Source organism: Vipera berus (assembly GCF_964194415.1).
Source record: "Vipera berus genome assembly, chromosome: 6".
Classification (NCBI taxonomy): Eukaryota; Metazoa; Chordata; class Lepidosauria; order Squamata; family Viperidae; genus Vipera; species Vipera berus.
In genome coordinates this window covers 64,215,838-64,230,196 of record NC_138208.1, presented here as the reverse complement: position 1 = coordinate 64,230,196, position 14,359 = coordinate 64,215,838, and the positions used below count along the sequence as shown (strand labels likewise).

General features: G+C 36.7%; 1 protein-coding gene across 2 annotated transcripts in view; it reads right to left on the bottom strand.

Moving 5' to 3' along the window:
- Positions 1-1,392: 1,392 nt before the first annotated feature.
- CARD10 (caspase recruitment domain family member 10) overlaps positions 1,393-14,359 on the bottom strand; it is a 54,013-nt gene continuing 41,046 nt past the window's right edge. For both annotated transcript variants that reach the window (XM_081331070.1, XM_081331069.1), the window contains exons 18-23: positions 13,933-13,990; positions 11,623-11,704; positions 9,845-9,997; positions 7,419-7,540; positions 6,064-6,179; positions 1,393-1,816 (exon numbers count right to left, since the gene is read on the bottom strand). In XM_081331070.1, the coding sequence (XP_081187196.1) occupies positions 1,609-1,816; positions 6,064-6,179; positions 7,419-7,540; positions 9,845-9,997; positions 11,623-11,704; positions 13,933-13,990 (739 nt within the window). In that variant the 3' untranslated portion in view covers positions 1,393-1,608. The remainder of the gene's footprint in view (positions 1,817-6,063; positions 6,180-7,418; positions 7,541-9,844; positions 9,998-11,622; positions 11,705-13,932; positions 13,991-14,359) is intronic.

The window sequence follows — 14,359 nt, the reverse complement described above, 5'->3', positions numbered from 1 at the left end:
TGAAAAGAAAATTTGGGAGAGTTAGAGTAGAAGCCTATAGGACCAACATAAAGGACTAAGACTATGCACAGTTCTTTGAAGGGATGTTTCACTTTAACAGAGATCAGCAAAGCAGCTATAAACTCCACTAGTTAACCAGACTAGGAAATCAACTCCACAGGAAGATTAAAACAATTTTATTGAGACTGACTATTATAACAGATTCTTGTAAATCTGATTGTGTTGTCTTCCAATAGTAGAACCAGGCCCGAGTTGCTTCTGAATGTTTCTGCAGCCCATTTGCCTAACAATACCTGCATATTTCCATCAAGGTCATCTTGATCATCTTCTTTATGCTCTGCAACACCCCTTTGAAATATTCTCTGAAGCAGTTTTAATCAGTGGAACAGTCACTTTGATTCACTAGGCAACAGCGCCTTCATTCACAAGGCATATCAGCCAAAGAAAGCAGATCAGCTCTGCCTCAACTGTTCATCAAGGTGGACCAATGTACCTCTGCAAACATCCATGTCACAATCTACTGTACAAGGGATTTTGCTACCTGAGGTAAGGCAACAAATAATTTTTTGATCTCCCTAAATATCTATTAATAGCCAAGACCTAGATATTCAGGATTAGTTGTTTTTTATTTCTTAAAGGTTTTTTTTGGGGGGGGGGGGGGAATTCAAGCCCATCCCTTGAGGGCAAAAGTAAAACAGTGAATTGAAGACTTCAATTTTATATATAGCTTTTTAGAATTCCATGATTATCTTAAACCAGTTCTTTGGAAAGGTAACCCTACTCTGCCTAATGGTAGAATCAGCCCTGCTAAACACACAATAATCTAGGACAATTCTAAGTTCCCATGTTAAGGCAAGCTTCATTGGACTCATTTAATGCAAGCTAATGCAGCCTTCCTGAACTGGCTCTACTGCCAGTGACTTCATACCCAAATGGTTTTCTTGGGAACAATACAGTACAGAAGTGGTTTGTCATGCCATCTTTCAGGATTTAAAAAAAAATAAATTCCCAGAGTAGCCTATAGCCCCAGGATTTTCTGTGCACTTTCATCTATCGCTGCTTAGATATTCAGGTTTAGCTAGTATCAGATACATGTTGAATCAATGCAAGAATCAAAATACAATTATATATTAATTTGCATGTCTCCATATTTTTAAAAATGGTTCTCCAATTTAATTATCTAACAAAAAACTATATACAAAAGTGTACATAATCCACATGTAAATATATTATGGAGAAAGACTTGCAAAAATATGTCTAACAAGAACATACATCGAAAATGTTTACATATGTTTGTAAAGAATATTAAAATTATCAATTGATGAAGTGGATAAAATTAATTACAGTTAAAAAGTATGACACTACACAAAACCAAAATCAAGTTTTAGCCATAGTTTTCCTTTATTTATATTCGTTCATTCATTCATTCCCCAATTTTTTGGCTTAAGAAAAAAAATGACCTTGATCCTGAACATGCCAGATATACCAAATGTTCACTTTATATGGGGTAAATGACAAATATAAGGCAATGTTGGTGGGTTGTAGAGCCTATCCCTCTGTCCTGCAGAGGCCATTCTTCTGCACGAATGAATCCACCAGTATCATCTATTACATATCATTCTCCTCAACCCACACCATCCTGTTTTGTTCCTGGAATATGTGGGCCCGTACCACCTTTACCAGGTCCTCTGAACTGCTCCAGGACTGAGGATCTACCCATACCCACGAACAGGGTAAGGTATGGAGAACCCATTCATCTCTTTGACATTTCTTCAGCACCTCAGATTCTCGCTGCCCCAGCTTCCCTAATAGGCTCCTAGAAAGAACACAGAAGAGAAATGCAGTATTAACCATGTACCTTTTCAGAGACTGATGACATATTTGTTGATGGAGGCTTAGCAAAGCATATTTTAAGTCTAATGTTCTAATCCCAAGAATGGATAGTGTGATGGAATGTCCAATACATCCCAGGAAAATAAAGGAGAAAACAGCTTTTAAAGAAGAGATGCCTTAGGCCAGGAGAAGGGGGAAGCAGGAAAAGGACATTCAGAACAACTCCACCTTAATTACACTAGTTAACAGTTGAAGGGGAGAATTGTTTTGACAGGCTTTCAGGATTACATTGCATTACTCTAATAGCAATAAAAAATCTTTCCAGAAATCCTAGTAATTCTTGTTTCCTAAGTTTGCAATCCTTGCACCGCTTAACAGATGGGCCACCATACAAATTCTTTGGTTGCTGTTAGCACCAATCATTATATTAGTGCAGTATTACAAATTATAATAATCTTGTTATTCAACAATAATAGTTGAGAGCAGACAGAAGCTTTGACAAGTCAAGTACTGAAAAATCCAGTGTGTATATTTTTTACTATTAATGAAACCATATCTTTCATAATATATTTGGGAGGTGCTTGGCTAAACAGAATACATGCCCCCATGCAAGAGTATTTAACTTTTGGGAAAGTGCTAGTTAATGTTGCCAATACTAAGCAAGATCAATCAGTAGTCTAATTTAAAATAAAAATAATTTTTATTTCTTATGTATTTTTTTAACATAGAGATTAAAACATTTCCACATCATTGATATAAAGAATTACAGGGAGAACTGGCAACAGGGGAGGGATATTCATATAAAGTCAATATTAATTCATTCAGATCTCTAGCTAAGCCAACTGTTTCTTAGTGCTGTTTAATGAAACTGTAAATAGATCATAGCAAATGCATATTGTTGAGGTGGCAATTTCTGGACAAAACAGGCAAGTGAAGTCATATATTATCCAAGAAAATTTAGTTGCTCTTACTCATTGATTAGATTCTTTCTTCATGCTAACTTATCAATTGCTTAACCACAATTTCTTGATTAAGCTACATTTCTGGATTTACACTCATTAAATAAAAACCTCCAAGTGAAGTGTTTTTGTAGGCATTTTGTGCTGAACAGAGAAATCAGAATGTCTTTCCTTGTCATAAATATTTGGTTCACAGCTGTTAGGATCCACCTTCCTGCCATCACAACACACATTGAAAATTCAACCTGTTGGCAGTAAGCTGCCTGAACATCTGAAAGTCTGTTGCTTGGTGAATCAGTCTAAACACTGTTTGTACATTTTCGTACATTTCATGCATATTATACTCTTTTCATTCATGCATAAAATGCCATAATGCCATTTGCTATTTAAAGGACCTTTCCACATTAGTCCATGAAATTGAAGGTTTACTATATTATAGATTGTAAATGCCAGAGTCAATCCCTTTCAATCAGAATAGAGAAGGGTCTTCTAGTTCAGCCCCCTGCTCAAGCAGGAGACCCTATACCATTTCAGACAAGTGACTGTCCAGTCTCTTAAAAACCTCCAGTGATAAAGCACTCAAAATTTCCGATGGTAAGCTGTTAATTGTCCTCACTATTAGAAGGTTTCTCCTTAATTCCAGGTTGCTTCTCTCCTTGATTAGTTGCCATCCACTGTTTCTTGTCCTGCCCTCTCTGGTGCTTTGGAAAATAAACTGACCCCTCCTCTTTGTGGCATCCTCTCAAATACTGGAATACTGCTATCATGTCATCCCTAGTCCTTCTTTTCTCTAGACTAGCCAAACCTAAATCCTGCAACCGTTTTTCATATGTTTTAATCTCCAGGCCTTTAATCATCTTAGTTCTCTTCTTTTGTACTTTTTCCAAAGTCTCAACATCTTTTTTTCTAACGTGGTGACCAAAACTGGATGCAGTATTCCAGATGTGGCCTAAGGCTTTATAAAGCGGTACTAATACTTCATGTGATTTTAATTCTATGACTCTATTTATACAACCAAGGATCGTATTAGCTTTTTTTGGCTGCTGCCGTACACCGCTGGCTCATATTTAAATGATTAGCCACTAGGACTCCAAGGTCCCCTTCATAGTTACTGTTTTTGAACCAGGTTTTGCCTAATCTGTACTTGTACCTTTGGTTTTTCTTGCCTAAGTGTAAAACCTTGCTTTTCTCCACATTAATTTCATATTGTTGGTTAGGGCTCATTGTTCAAGTCTGTCAAGATCTTTTTGGATCCTGAGCTTGTCTTCTGGGGTGTCGGCTATTCGTGCCAACTTAGTGTCATCTGCAAATGTGATGAGATCACCTTCTATTCCCTCATCTAAGTCGTGTATGAAGATATTGAAGAATACTGGGCCTAAGACGGAACCTTGTGGTACCCCACTGCTTACTTTCCCCCATGTAGATGTAGTACCATTGAAGACAACTTGTTGAATATGGTTTGTCAGCCAGTTACAAATTCATCTGGTGATGATGTTGTCTATCCCACATTTTTCTAGCTTACCAAGAAGTAGATTTTGGTCTACTTTGTCGAATGCCTTGCTGAAGTCTAAGTATACTATGTCCACAGCATTTCGCTAATTTAGTCACTTTATCAAAGAATGAAATAAGATTGGTTTGGCATTATCTGTTTTTAACAAAACTATGCTGGCTTTTATTTTTATTTGTTTCTAGGTGTTCACAGATCTGTTTTTTGCTATTATTTTGACTTTCCTTGCAAGTCTTTGTTCATTCTGAGCCTTTGCTTTCCTGACTTCATCTTTGCAGTTTCAGGCAATCTGCTAACACTGTGCCTTAGTTATATGTCCCTCTTTCCATTTTTTGTACCTGTCCTTTTTGTCTTTCAGTTTATCAGAGAGATTTTTGTAAAACCAAGCTGGTTTCTTCTTGGATTTTTTGCTTTTCTTTTTCAGTGGTATTGTGCTGGACTAGGCTTTTGTGATCATATTTTTCAGAGTTTCTCACACTTCTTGAGTTGTTTTCCTTTTAGGATTTTCATCCATGGAAATTTTTCTTAAATGATTTTGTTAAAATCAGCTCTTTTAAAGTTTAAGACACTGGCTGGATTATGTTATATTGCCTGTATTTGCATTATATAGAATTCCAATATGACGTGGTCACTCTTGCCCAAAGTTCTGGCAAATTCAACTCCCTCTATCACTTCTTCTCTACTAGTAAGTCTATGATATGTAGTCAGGTCAGTAGTATTTTTTTTTTGTTCCCTTTAATTGTGTCCAGTTCTTGGAGACTGCCTTGACTGCTCTGCAGTTTACTTGGTTTTTCAGAAGTGGTTTGCCATTGCTTCCTTCCTAGGGCTAAGAGTAGGTGACAGATCTAGAACTCATCTTCTGCTGATTCCTAGTCTGATGCCCTAACCAGTACATCACTGATTATCCTGAGAACTGTTTCTTTTCTGATAGCTTCCAAATGTACTGGCTGAAGAACATGGAAGATCTCTTTGAATACACAGAGTTGAAAACTAGCATGGTATCAGTGTGCTATATTTTTAATTCATCATATTCATTGAGAACTTGGTGGAGCAGTGGGCTAATGCCTCCTTAAGTAACACCAGCTGCCTGCAATTAGTACAGGTTCGCATCCCACCAGGCTCAAGGTTGACTCAGCCTTCCATCCTTCCGAGGTAGGTAAAATGAGGACCCAGATTGTTGGGGGCAATTAAGCTGACTTTGTAATAATGCCGCTTGGGTGTGTGTGTGAAAGCCCTAATAAGCAGGCATATACATAGAATGAAGGCTACTGCTAAGCTTGTAAGCCGCCCTGAGTCTTCGGAGAAGGGCGGGATATAAATGGAATTAAAATAAAAAAAAACCTTCTTTATATTCAACCAATACAACAACCATCAAATAAGTCCTATAAATTAGTCAAGGTTTGGGGGGGGAGAGAATATTGATCTAAAACTAATACGTTGATGATGTACAACATTTTGATTGATATTTGGAGGTAATCAGAAATGGGTATTATTTATTTATTTATGTGGTAGAATGAATTTGGCATGCAGATTTTTTTTTCCTAGATCCATCTAATATTCAGCCTTTGTTCCAAGATCTTCTTAATGGATCTTAGGGTATTAGCAAAAACAAAGTAGCTCCTCTAAGATTAAATTCTGCCCATTCATCCTATGACTCTTGTTTGATAGCAGTTTCTCTTCCAATCCGTATGTCTTCCTTATATTTGGGGAGACAGTAGTTCTTTCCACCCACATTCCAGTTCTGAGAAGGGCTTTTATTCATACCTGATTCCTTTGATCTTTTTTTCAGTGACTTTAACATAGATAATGATGGGGTATATTTCACTTTTAATTAGGTCCTTTACCAGCTGGACCTCCAGCTCCAGCAGACAGTGTTGGTTCTGTGAAGAAATCCAACAGGTTTAGTGATTCAGATGGAAAAGAAATAACCTATTTCTGATTAGTTATACTAAATCAAATCCCATAGTATGAAACCTTATTGCTTTTCCAATAGTAATTCTATTAAAAGATGGAATTTACAACCAACTGACAAGGAAGAAAAAAGAACTGAAGGGCAGAGCCAGTTGATATAATAGACACAGTATTGTCTATTATATGTCTACATTGGATTCAGACTCTTTCAGGGACAAAGTGTCTTCTGAGTTATCTGAAGACTAAATATTCCCACAGATATATATATATGTCCCATGAGCTCGGAAAAGGTCAGAGAATGTAAGAAAAAATTAACAAGATGAAATTATGATCTGAACAGTGCTGGTTCTCACACACAAATCAGTAACCAGGCACAACTTAATAGGAATTCACTGAACTTCTGCAAAGTGGTTGTCCACATTCTTATGCTTTTTATTTAATTCCATGTATCAGCCACTCAACAGGATTTTAAACAGGATAAATGTTCTCAATTGTCATCCAGAAGGCTGGGATAGCTTCATTCTAATAAATTTGGCTGGCTCTCAGAACCATAAGATCCCTGCCACAAATAGTTACCAATCCTTTTATTTGTTATCTTCATTCGATGTTATTGACTGAATGCTGTAAGGTTGTCCAAGACTGGACCACATTTCTCTCCTATTCACACAGGAAAAAAATCCTCTTGTTTTTCTCTATTCTGAGAAGCTTATACTAATCTTCCTTAACTGGCATCCTTCTGGCTGGTGGATTATGTGAACTGTCATCAGATCTGAAAAGCATACTTTGAGAAGGCTGCTTTATACCTTCCGTTGTCTATTTCGCTGATCTTGCATTTTTAATCTACCAGAGAAGGGCCTATGGGCCATCAGTCTCTTCATTACATTAAATTTGCAACATAGACATTATGCCTCCAGCTCTACAGATTTTTTAATAGCACTTAGCACAAGCAGTATTATAGCAAAAAGTGGCCCATTTGTTGGATTTATGTAGTTCCCACACTAAAGCAAGCCCATAGAAGCCTGTGGTCCAAATGCTGCACTGGTTCTAATGCACAAAGGCATGGGTGCGGGGGAAGTCATTCTCTCTCAAATCAACCTACCTCACAGGTTTGTTGTTCTGGATGGGAGGTGTGTACATTACCTTGGGTTCCATAACAAAGGGTGGGTATAAATCTAACAAATAAATGGAGCTGGGCTCCATTTTCTTACCTTTTTAACAGCTTCCTGGATCATGTGGATCATCCCACAGTCCCTCTGACTCTGAGAGAGCCTCTCAGCATTAACAACATTCTTGGAAGAAGCACAGAATCCTCTTTGTTTTGCAAGGTTATCTATGAAAGGAGGCAACAACAAAAGATGGATAGTAAAACATATGGAGGGGGAAAAGAGCTAAGAAGCATGTGCTGAATGCCACAAAAAAGCTTCCAAGTTATAAGTTAAGACAGTCAGCCTCAATCCTCCTATGCATCTTTAATCAGAATAAACCCCACTGAATTTAATGGTATTTATTTTCCATTAAGTATTCAGAGGATTAAAACCTAATCCTGCAGTCTGGAGTGGAGTCTGTCGAACACTAGGACTAAGTAAGGATAAAAAAGATGGGTTTAGCCCAAAGACATTTTATTGTCTTGAAACAAAAGGCAAAATGGCATCTTCGCACACAAGGTCAAATGGACACATATTAAAATATACAATGCAGATGACGGGATAATATCCCATCATGCAACACAGAAAGCATTCCTCTAAGAAAACGGGGATTCAGAAGAAATAGTGAAGGGAGTGGCATTGTTACTATTACCTTTCCTGTGACTGCAAAGAAATAAACTGCAGATTATTATTCAGTACTTTACTTTTTCTCTCAAAGAATACTCCCTTTATTCTCCCACATTGTGATCAGGGAAAGAAAAAAGTTTGTGTTGAGAGTGACAGCAAAAAAGATCGCAGAAGTAGAAGAAAGCTCTTAGAAAGACCAGAATTAATAGAACAAAGTAGCCTAGAAAAAGAATTTCTACTACATTGTAATTTCCAATATTTTTTGTAAGAAGATCTACGAAGAGAAAGCCATTTTTTTCCAAGACCTATCCAGTGATCCTGCTCTCAGAAGGAGTTTCCTATGTGTCCTATTGTACACACAGTCTGAATATTATCTAAATTGTTCCCTGGTGGATTTCAACCTGCCATGCAAATAATGGTAGCATTAGCAGATGAAGCTCTCAGGACAGAACAATTTTTGCTGCAATCTTGCAGGACATTCAGTTGGGCTGGTTTGGGTTTTATTTTCTGTAGATGAATGCAGTATCTCAGAATTCAATTTTTCTGTCCCAGATTAACTTTTTTTTCCACTGTGGAAACAGCAAACACGGGCTGAAAAACAAGAGGCCTCCTTTGAAGGTTTGTTCTGCTTCTCTTCAAGATGCAGAATGGGGGGACTCTCTCAGAAAGAAAGAAACTGCTTACGTGCTTCCTGATAAGAAAGGACGGTTACACATAGCCCTTGACTTACAACAGTTTGCTTAGTGACTGTTCCAAGTTACAGCAGCACTTAAAACAGTGACTTATGCCTGTTTTTCACACTTATGACCATTGCAGCAACCCCATGGTCACATGATCAAAATTCAGATGCTTGGCAGCTGACTCATATTTATGATGGTTGCAGGGTCCCGGGGTCACTTTTTGCAGCCTTCTGACAAGCAAAGTCAATGGGCAAGCCAGGTTCACTTAACAAATGTGTTATTATATTCAGAACAAATATGGGACTAAAAAGTTTCATCTAGTTTATGAATGAATTATAGAATGATATTATTAATATTAGTATGTTTTATGGTATTTTTATTAGTTTTTATTATATTTTATTATTATATTTATTATTTTTGTTGTTGTTGTTGTTAGTTGCGAAGTCGTGTCCGACCCATCGCGACCCTATGGACAATGTTCCTCCAGGCCTTCCTGTCCTCTACCATCTTCTGGAGTCCATCTAAGCTCACGCCTACTGCTTCAATGACTCCATCCATTGTTTAATAATATGGATATTATCTTGTTTTAAGTTTTTATTATTATTATGTTTACTTTTGCCTTGTTTGTGTTCATGTTAAAGGGGAGTTAAAGTGCATTAGGAACTTGGTTACATATATAGTTGGTTAATGTTATTTAGATTTTGATTGTTATTTTTGTAACCCTGTATTCAGTTCTGGGAAGTGGGGGAGGGGGAGAGGGGTGGTTTGGGGGTGGGTTTGTATTGTAACTTTTATAAAACTTTTTAATAAAAAAAAGTGTTATTAACTTAACAATTGCAGTGATTCAGCTGTTGCCAGAAAGGTCGTAAAATGGGGCAAAACTCACTTAACAAATGTCTCACTTAGCAACAGAAATTTTGGGGTCAATTGTGGTCTTAAGTTGAGGACTACCTGCATTCAGCTTAGAGGTTCACACTCTGAAATGCCTCTGAGTTAGACATCCTGAGCTAGGACCAGTGCTTTTTTTTTTTTGTAAAAGAAAAAGGTGCCGGAACTCACACATGTCATATAACCCACCTTGCCTAACCTACAAGGTTCCATCCAAAAAAGGTGCCGGAACTCCGTTCTGAGCGTTCTATGAGAAAAAAAGCCCTGGCTAGGACATTCAATATGTTAGCTTACCCGCTGGGCTAAAGCAGAAATCCTGACTTGAGGAAGGGAGGTCCAGAAGGTTCCTCAGGAGCAGAGGGGCTAAGCATCCAGGAGAAAGCATAACGGGGCGACGGGTCTGAACCATTACAGGGTGAACCAGACTGTATGGTTTTTCAACTCCAGCTGTATGTAGAAAGCAATGAATAATGGGAGAGACTTGGCTGGTTTTGTATATGCAAGTTTAGCAAGAAAAGAACCGTGAGAGGTACCATATAAGGAGGATTCCTAGGTTTCTAGTACAAGTAGTCCTTGACTTACAACTATTTGTTTAGTGACTATTCAAAGTTACAAAGCACTGAAAAAAGTGGTTTTCACACTTATGGCTGTTGCAGCATTCCCATGGTCAGGTGATAAAAATTCAGATGCTTGGTAGCTGGCATGTATTTATGAGAGATGCACTGCCTAGGGATCCTGTAATCACCACTTGTAACCATCTCAGCTGGCTTCTGACAAGCAAGGTTAATGGGGGGAATCCAGATTCGCTTAATGACTACATGATTCACAACTGCAATGATTTGCTTAACAACTGTGGCAAAAACAAAAAGGTTTGTAAAAATGGGGCAAAACTCACTTAACAACTGCTTTGCTTACCAATGGAAATTTTGGGCTCAATTATGGTTTTAAGTCGAGGACTACCTCTAGTTGTATATCGTATTTGCAAAGAAGGGGTACAGCTGTTTGGCTCATGTATTACATAAATCGCTACTGTCTAATCGCTACAAATTAAATCGGCCATGTTCTGAGATTAAAAACAAATAAGCACCAAGCTGTTCTACATGCATGAAGGAGTGTGTCATACCATGAAGCAAACATCTGCACTTTGGTAACCTCTAGATATATTGAAGTACACATCTATCATGCCCAAGGAGCAGGTTCAAGAGTAACAAGATTGTCAGAACAGTATATTTGGAAGACACCAGATTTGAGAAGCCTCTAAATATGTGCATGCATATAAAGACAATGTAAATTGTTGCTCTGAGGAGGAGTGTGTTGCAGGAAAGATCCTAAGCTCTCAATTACATACTGTATAGTAATATATGTTTCCATTATTATCTCCACATGCATGAACACTCACAGACAAAGATACTATACACACTGGATTAAGCCACATATTCTTATTTTGGATCTTCTCCCCAGTCATTTCTGATAGTCATTAGGAGAAAGAATTCTTCATCAACTGAGCTATAATGGCTCTGAAAACACTTCCCAGGAAGATTCACCTGCCACCTAATCCAATGTCTTTCTGGTGCCTGCTGATTTTGCTTTCTATTACACCTTTAACTTATTTTAGTGCGTTTCATACAGTGCATTATTTATATGCTGATTTTAGAAGACTCCCTGGTTTTACATTTATTTGTATATGTTAATTATTTACCAAGCTTTGAATATTTTATTGTAAGCTGTCCTGACAGCATGATTCAAAGGAAGGCTAAGAATCTTAATAAAGCATCAATTTCTAATTTCTTATGAACGTGCAAAGGTATAATGTCCCAACATACAGAGTATACCTCCTGGTAGGAAGAACTGTCCCTCAGAAGCTACTAATCTAAAATGGAAATATAGCATTAAGCTTCTTCCATCCAGTGCTTTTTTTGTAAAAGAAAAAGGTGCCGGAACTCACACGTCATACAACCCACCTTGCCTACAAGGTTCCATCTAAAAAAAGGTGCCGGAACTCCGTTCTGAGCGTTCTATGACAAAAAAAAGGCCTATATGTGGACCGAGACATAAGAGAAATAACAATTCACCTGGGCAAGAGTCCAGCCAAGGGTTCTCATCCTGTTTCTTGAGTTTCACCAGGCGAAGCTGCTTCAAAGTCCGTTTCTTTAGCTATAAAGACCAAAGGAAAGGAAGAAGAAAGGGAAAAGAGGAAACACAAGGAAGACATTATTCAGATGCTGGCAAAAAATACACCCATATATTTATTATTGGAAGCAAAATTTTCAAGATTGTCGAGATGCAGCTCATTAAGAAAGGTAGAACATATCACTAGTTTATGACAGAAGAATCTAAAGAAAAAAATGTAAATCTCTAAGGGAGATGGGCAGTTAAGAAATACAAAATATTGAATGGAAGATAAACATATCAGGACAATCATGGGGAATTGGAATAATAGGAAGATGATCTAATGAATACAAATGGGCTAGCCCTTCCAAAAAATAGCAACTAAATGGTCTCTGTTATTTCAAATAATATATATAATAATAGAAGGAGATCTATTTGATGTAAAAGCACTAACATGGAAGGCTAGTTGGCAAAGGAAGAAAGTCAGAATAAGGCTGAAGAAAACTGGGGGTTTGATTTATTAGAGGGGATTTCATATTACTAATTACAGGGTTAAAGGGAGAAGTTGAAATAAGGGGAATTTTGGTCATTAAATTTAAAATATTTGGAAATTAGTTGAAAATAAGGATTCTATTTGTTTAATATTTAAAAATTAGACCCAAAAGAAAAAAAATATGAATATGTTTGATTTATTGATTAACCCAGACAATATATATAATGGTTTTGATTTATTAAAGGGGATACTGTATTATTAATGAGATGATTTAATATGGTGGGAAATAGATAACTTTTAGGACATAGAAAAAGACTATACTCAAATAGATAAGATGTGTATTATGAATATTAGATTCTGTTATGAAGTGAGATAAGGGAAACTTTGGTTACCTAAAACCTGGAAATTATAAATATCAAATGTTAAATTTGAATATTGGTGGAAAACTAAAAATTGGGAAAAATCAATAACAGGACATTGATTTGTCTATAAAAATTGAATGTAAACGTAATTAAGATATGCATAAGCTAAAAATGTATTGATAAATATAATAATGATGTTTTTACTTGGTTGATACATTAAGAACTGTTCTAGCTTACATATGAGATAGTAGATATTAAGGGAAAAAGACAGGAAATATTTGATGTTGTAACTTGAGATTTATACTAAAGATTTTTATATGTTATTGAACTATTGATTAACCCAGCCACCACATTGCTTTTTAAATATCTAAATGTAAAGTTAGAAAATTAATAAAATATTAAAATAGAAATACAAAATAGAAATAAATAAAATAGAAAAAATGAATTTCTTTTCAACTCCAGAAAGAAAATACACCATAGAAATAGATACTGTACAGGGATCTTACTCTCTTGATAAAATATTTTTACTTTACCAATGTGGTAGGAAATCAGCTATCCAGTTCCTTACTCCTCAATTTTAGTATTTAACACAGATAACTAATTCTAAAAAGACCCATGGTGAAATAGTGGTCAGAATGCAGTATCACACGCTAATTGTGCTGACAGCCAGCAGTTCGATTCTCACCAGCTCAAGGTTGACTCAGCCTTCCAGCTTTCCGAGGCCAGTGAAATGCGGACCCAGTTTGTTGGGGGCAATATGCTGACTCTGTAACTGCTTAGAGGGGGCTGTAAAGCATTGTGAAGCGGTATATAAATCTAAGTGCTATTGCTATTGCTAATTGGCCCTTCCACCAGGCTGATTATGAAAATGAGTTTATTTCTGTAGGATAAAGACAAAGGTACAGTTTTGACTGAGATTTCATTTGTTATGATGTAATAGATAACATGCAGGACTTAAGAGTAAAGAAAATGGGTTCAAATCACCCACAATTAAATAGTTTCTTGGATGAGCTTGTGCCATTCATTCTTTATCTCAGTTTAGCCAATCTCACAGAATAAATTTAGATAATTTATGCCAGCTTGAAACCCTTAGATGAAAGAACAGATTTAATTATAGGTAACAACAGTAAGGTATTGTGCTTTAATAATATGATGTAATAATAAGAAAAAAGTCCTTCTGAACTTGTATAAAACACTCTTCTCTCACTGTTCAGTATTCAAGCTACATTTATCTGGGTTAGTGGAAAGAAGAGCAATATTTGTAGTTCACCTTTGTTACAGAATATAGATGAGTAAAATTAACCTTCTCCACCTTGGTGGCCTCCAGATATGTCGGATGGCAATTCCAATCAATGATGAACTATTAGTTCTTTCTAGGTAACCCATCCATTGTCCCCAGTCTCTCATTTCCAGCTCACCTTATTCCTGCAGCTTTTCTGCCACATTGCTATCTGTATCTTCAAGAGCTGGTAAGCCCTGAAAGAATGACATCAGTTGAAAATCAGACCCTTGGCAGCCTAAAATGAAACAAAACAAATGCCAAGTACTCTCTAGAGGTACCCCAAGACATATTAATGTCAAAAAACCCTGTCATTTTTATAATCATTTGGTGAGTAAAAGCTATAACTATAGCTCTCCGTTTTATATAACACTAGAACAGGAGGTTGTTACTAACTTCAACTCCCATTTCTCATAATCATGAACTAGTTCCTATTATACCTTCTGAGGAAATGCCTCTTAATAAAGACTGAGCTATCTTGTGTCTTCCATGTAACAGTATTCCACAACAGAACACCTTAAATTTGCATTTTCAAAACATAAGCATTAACTTATACAGGAGACAGC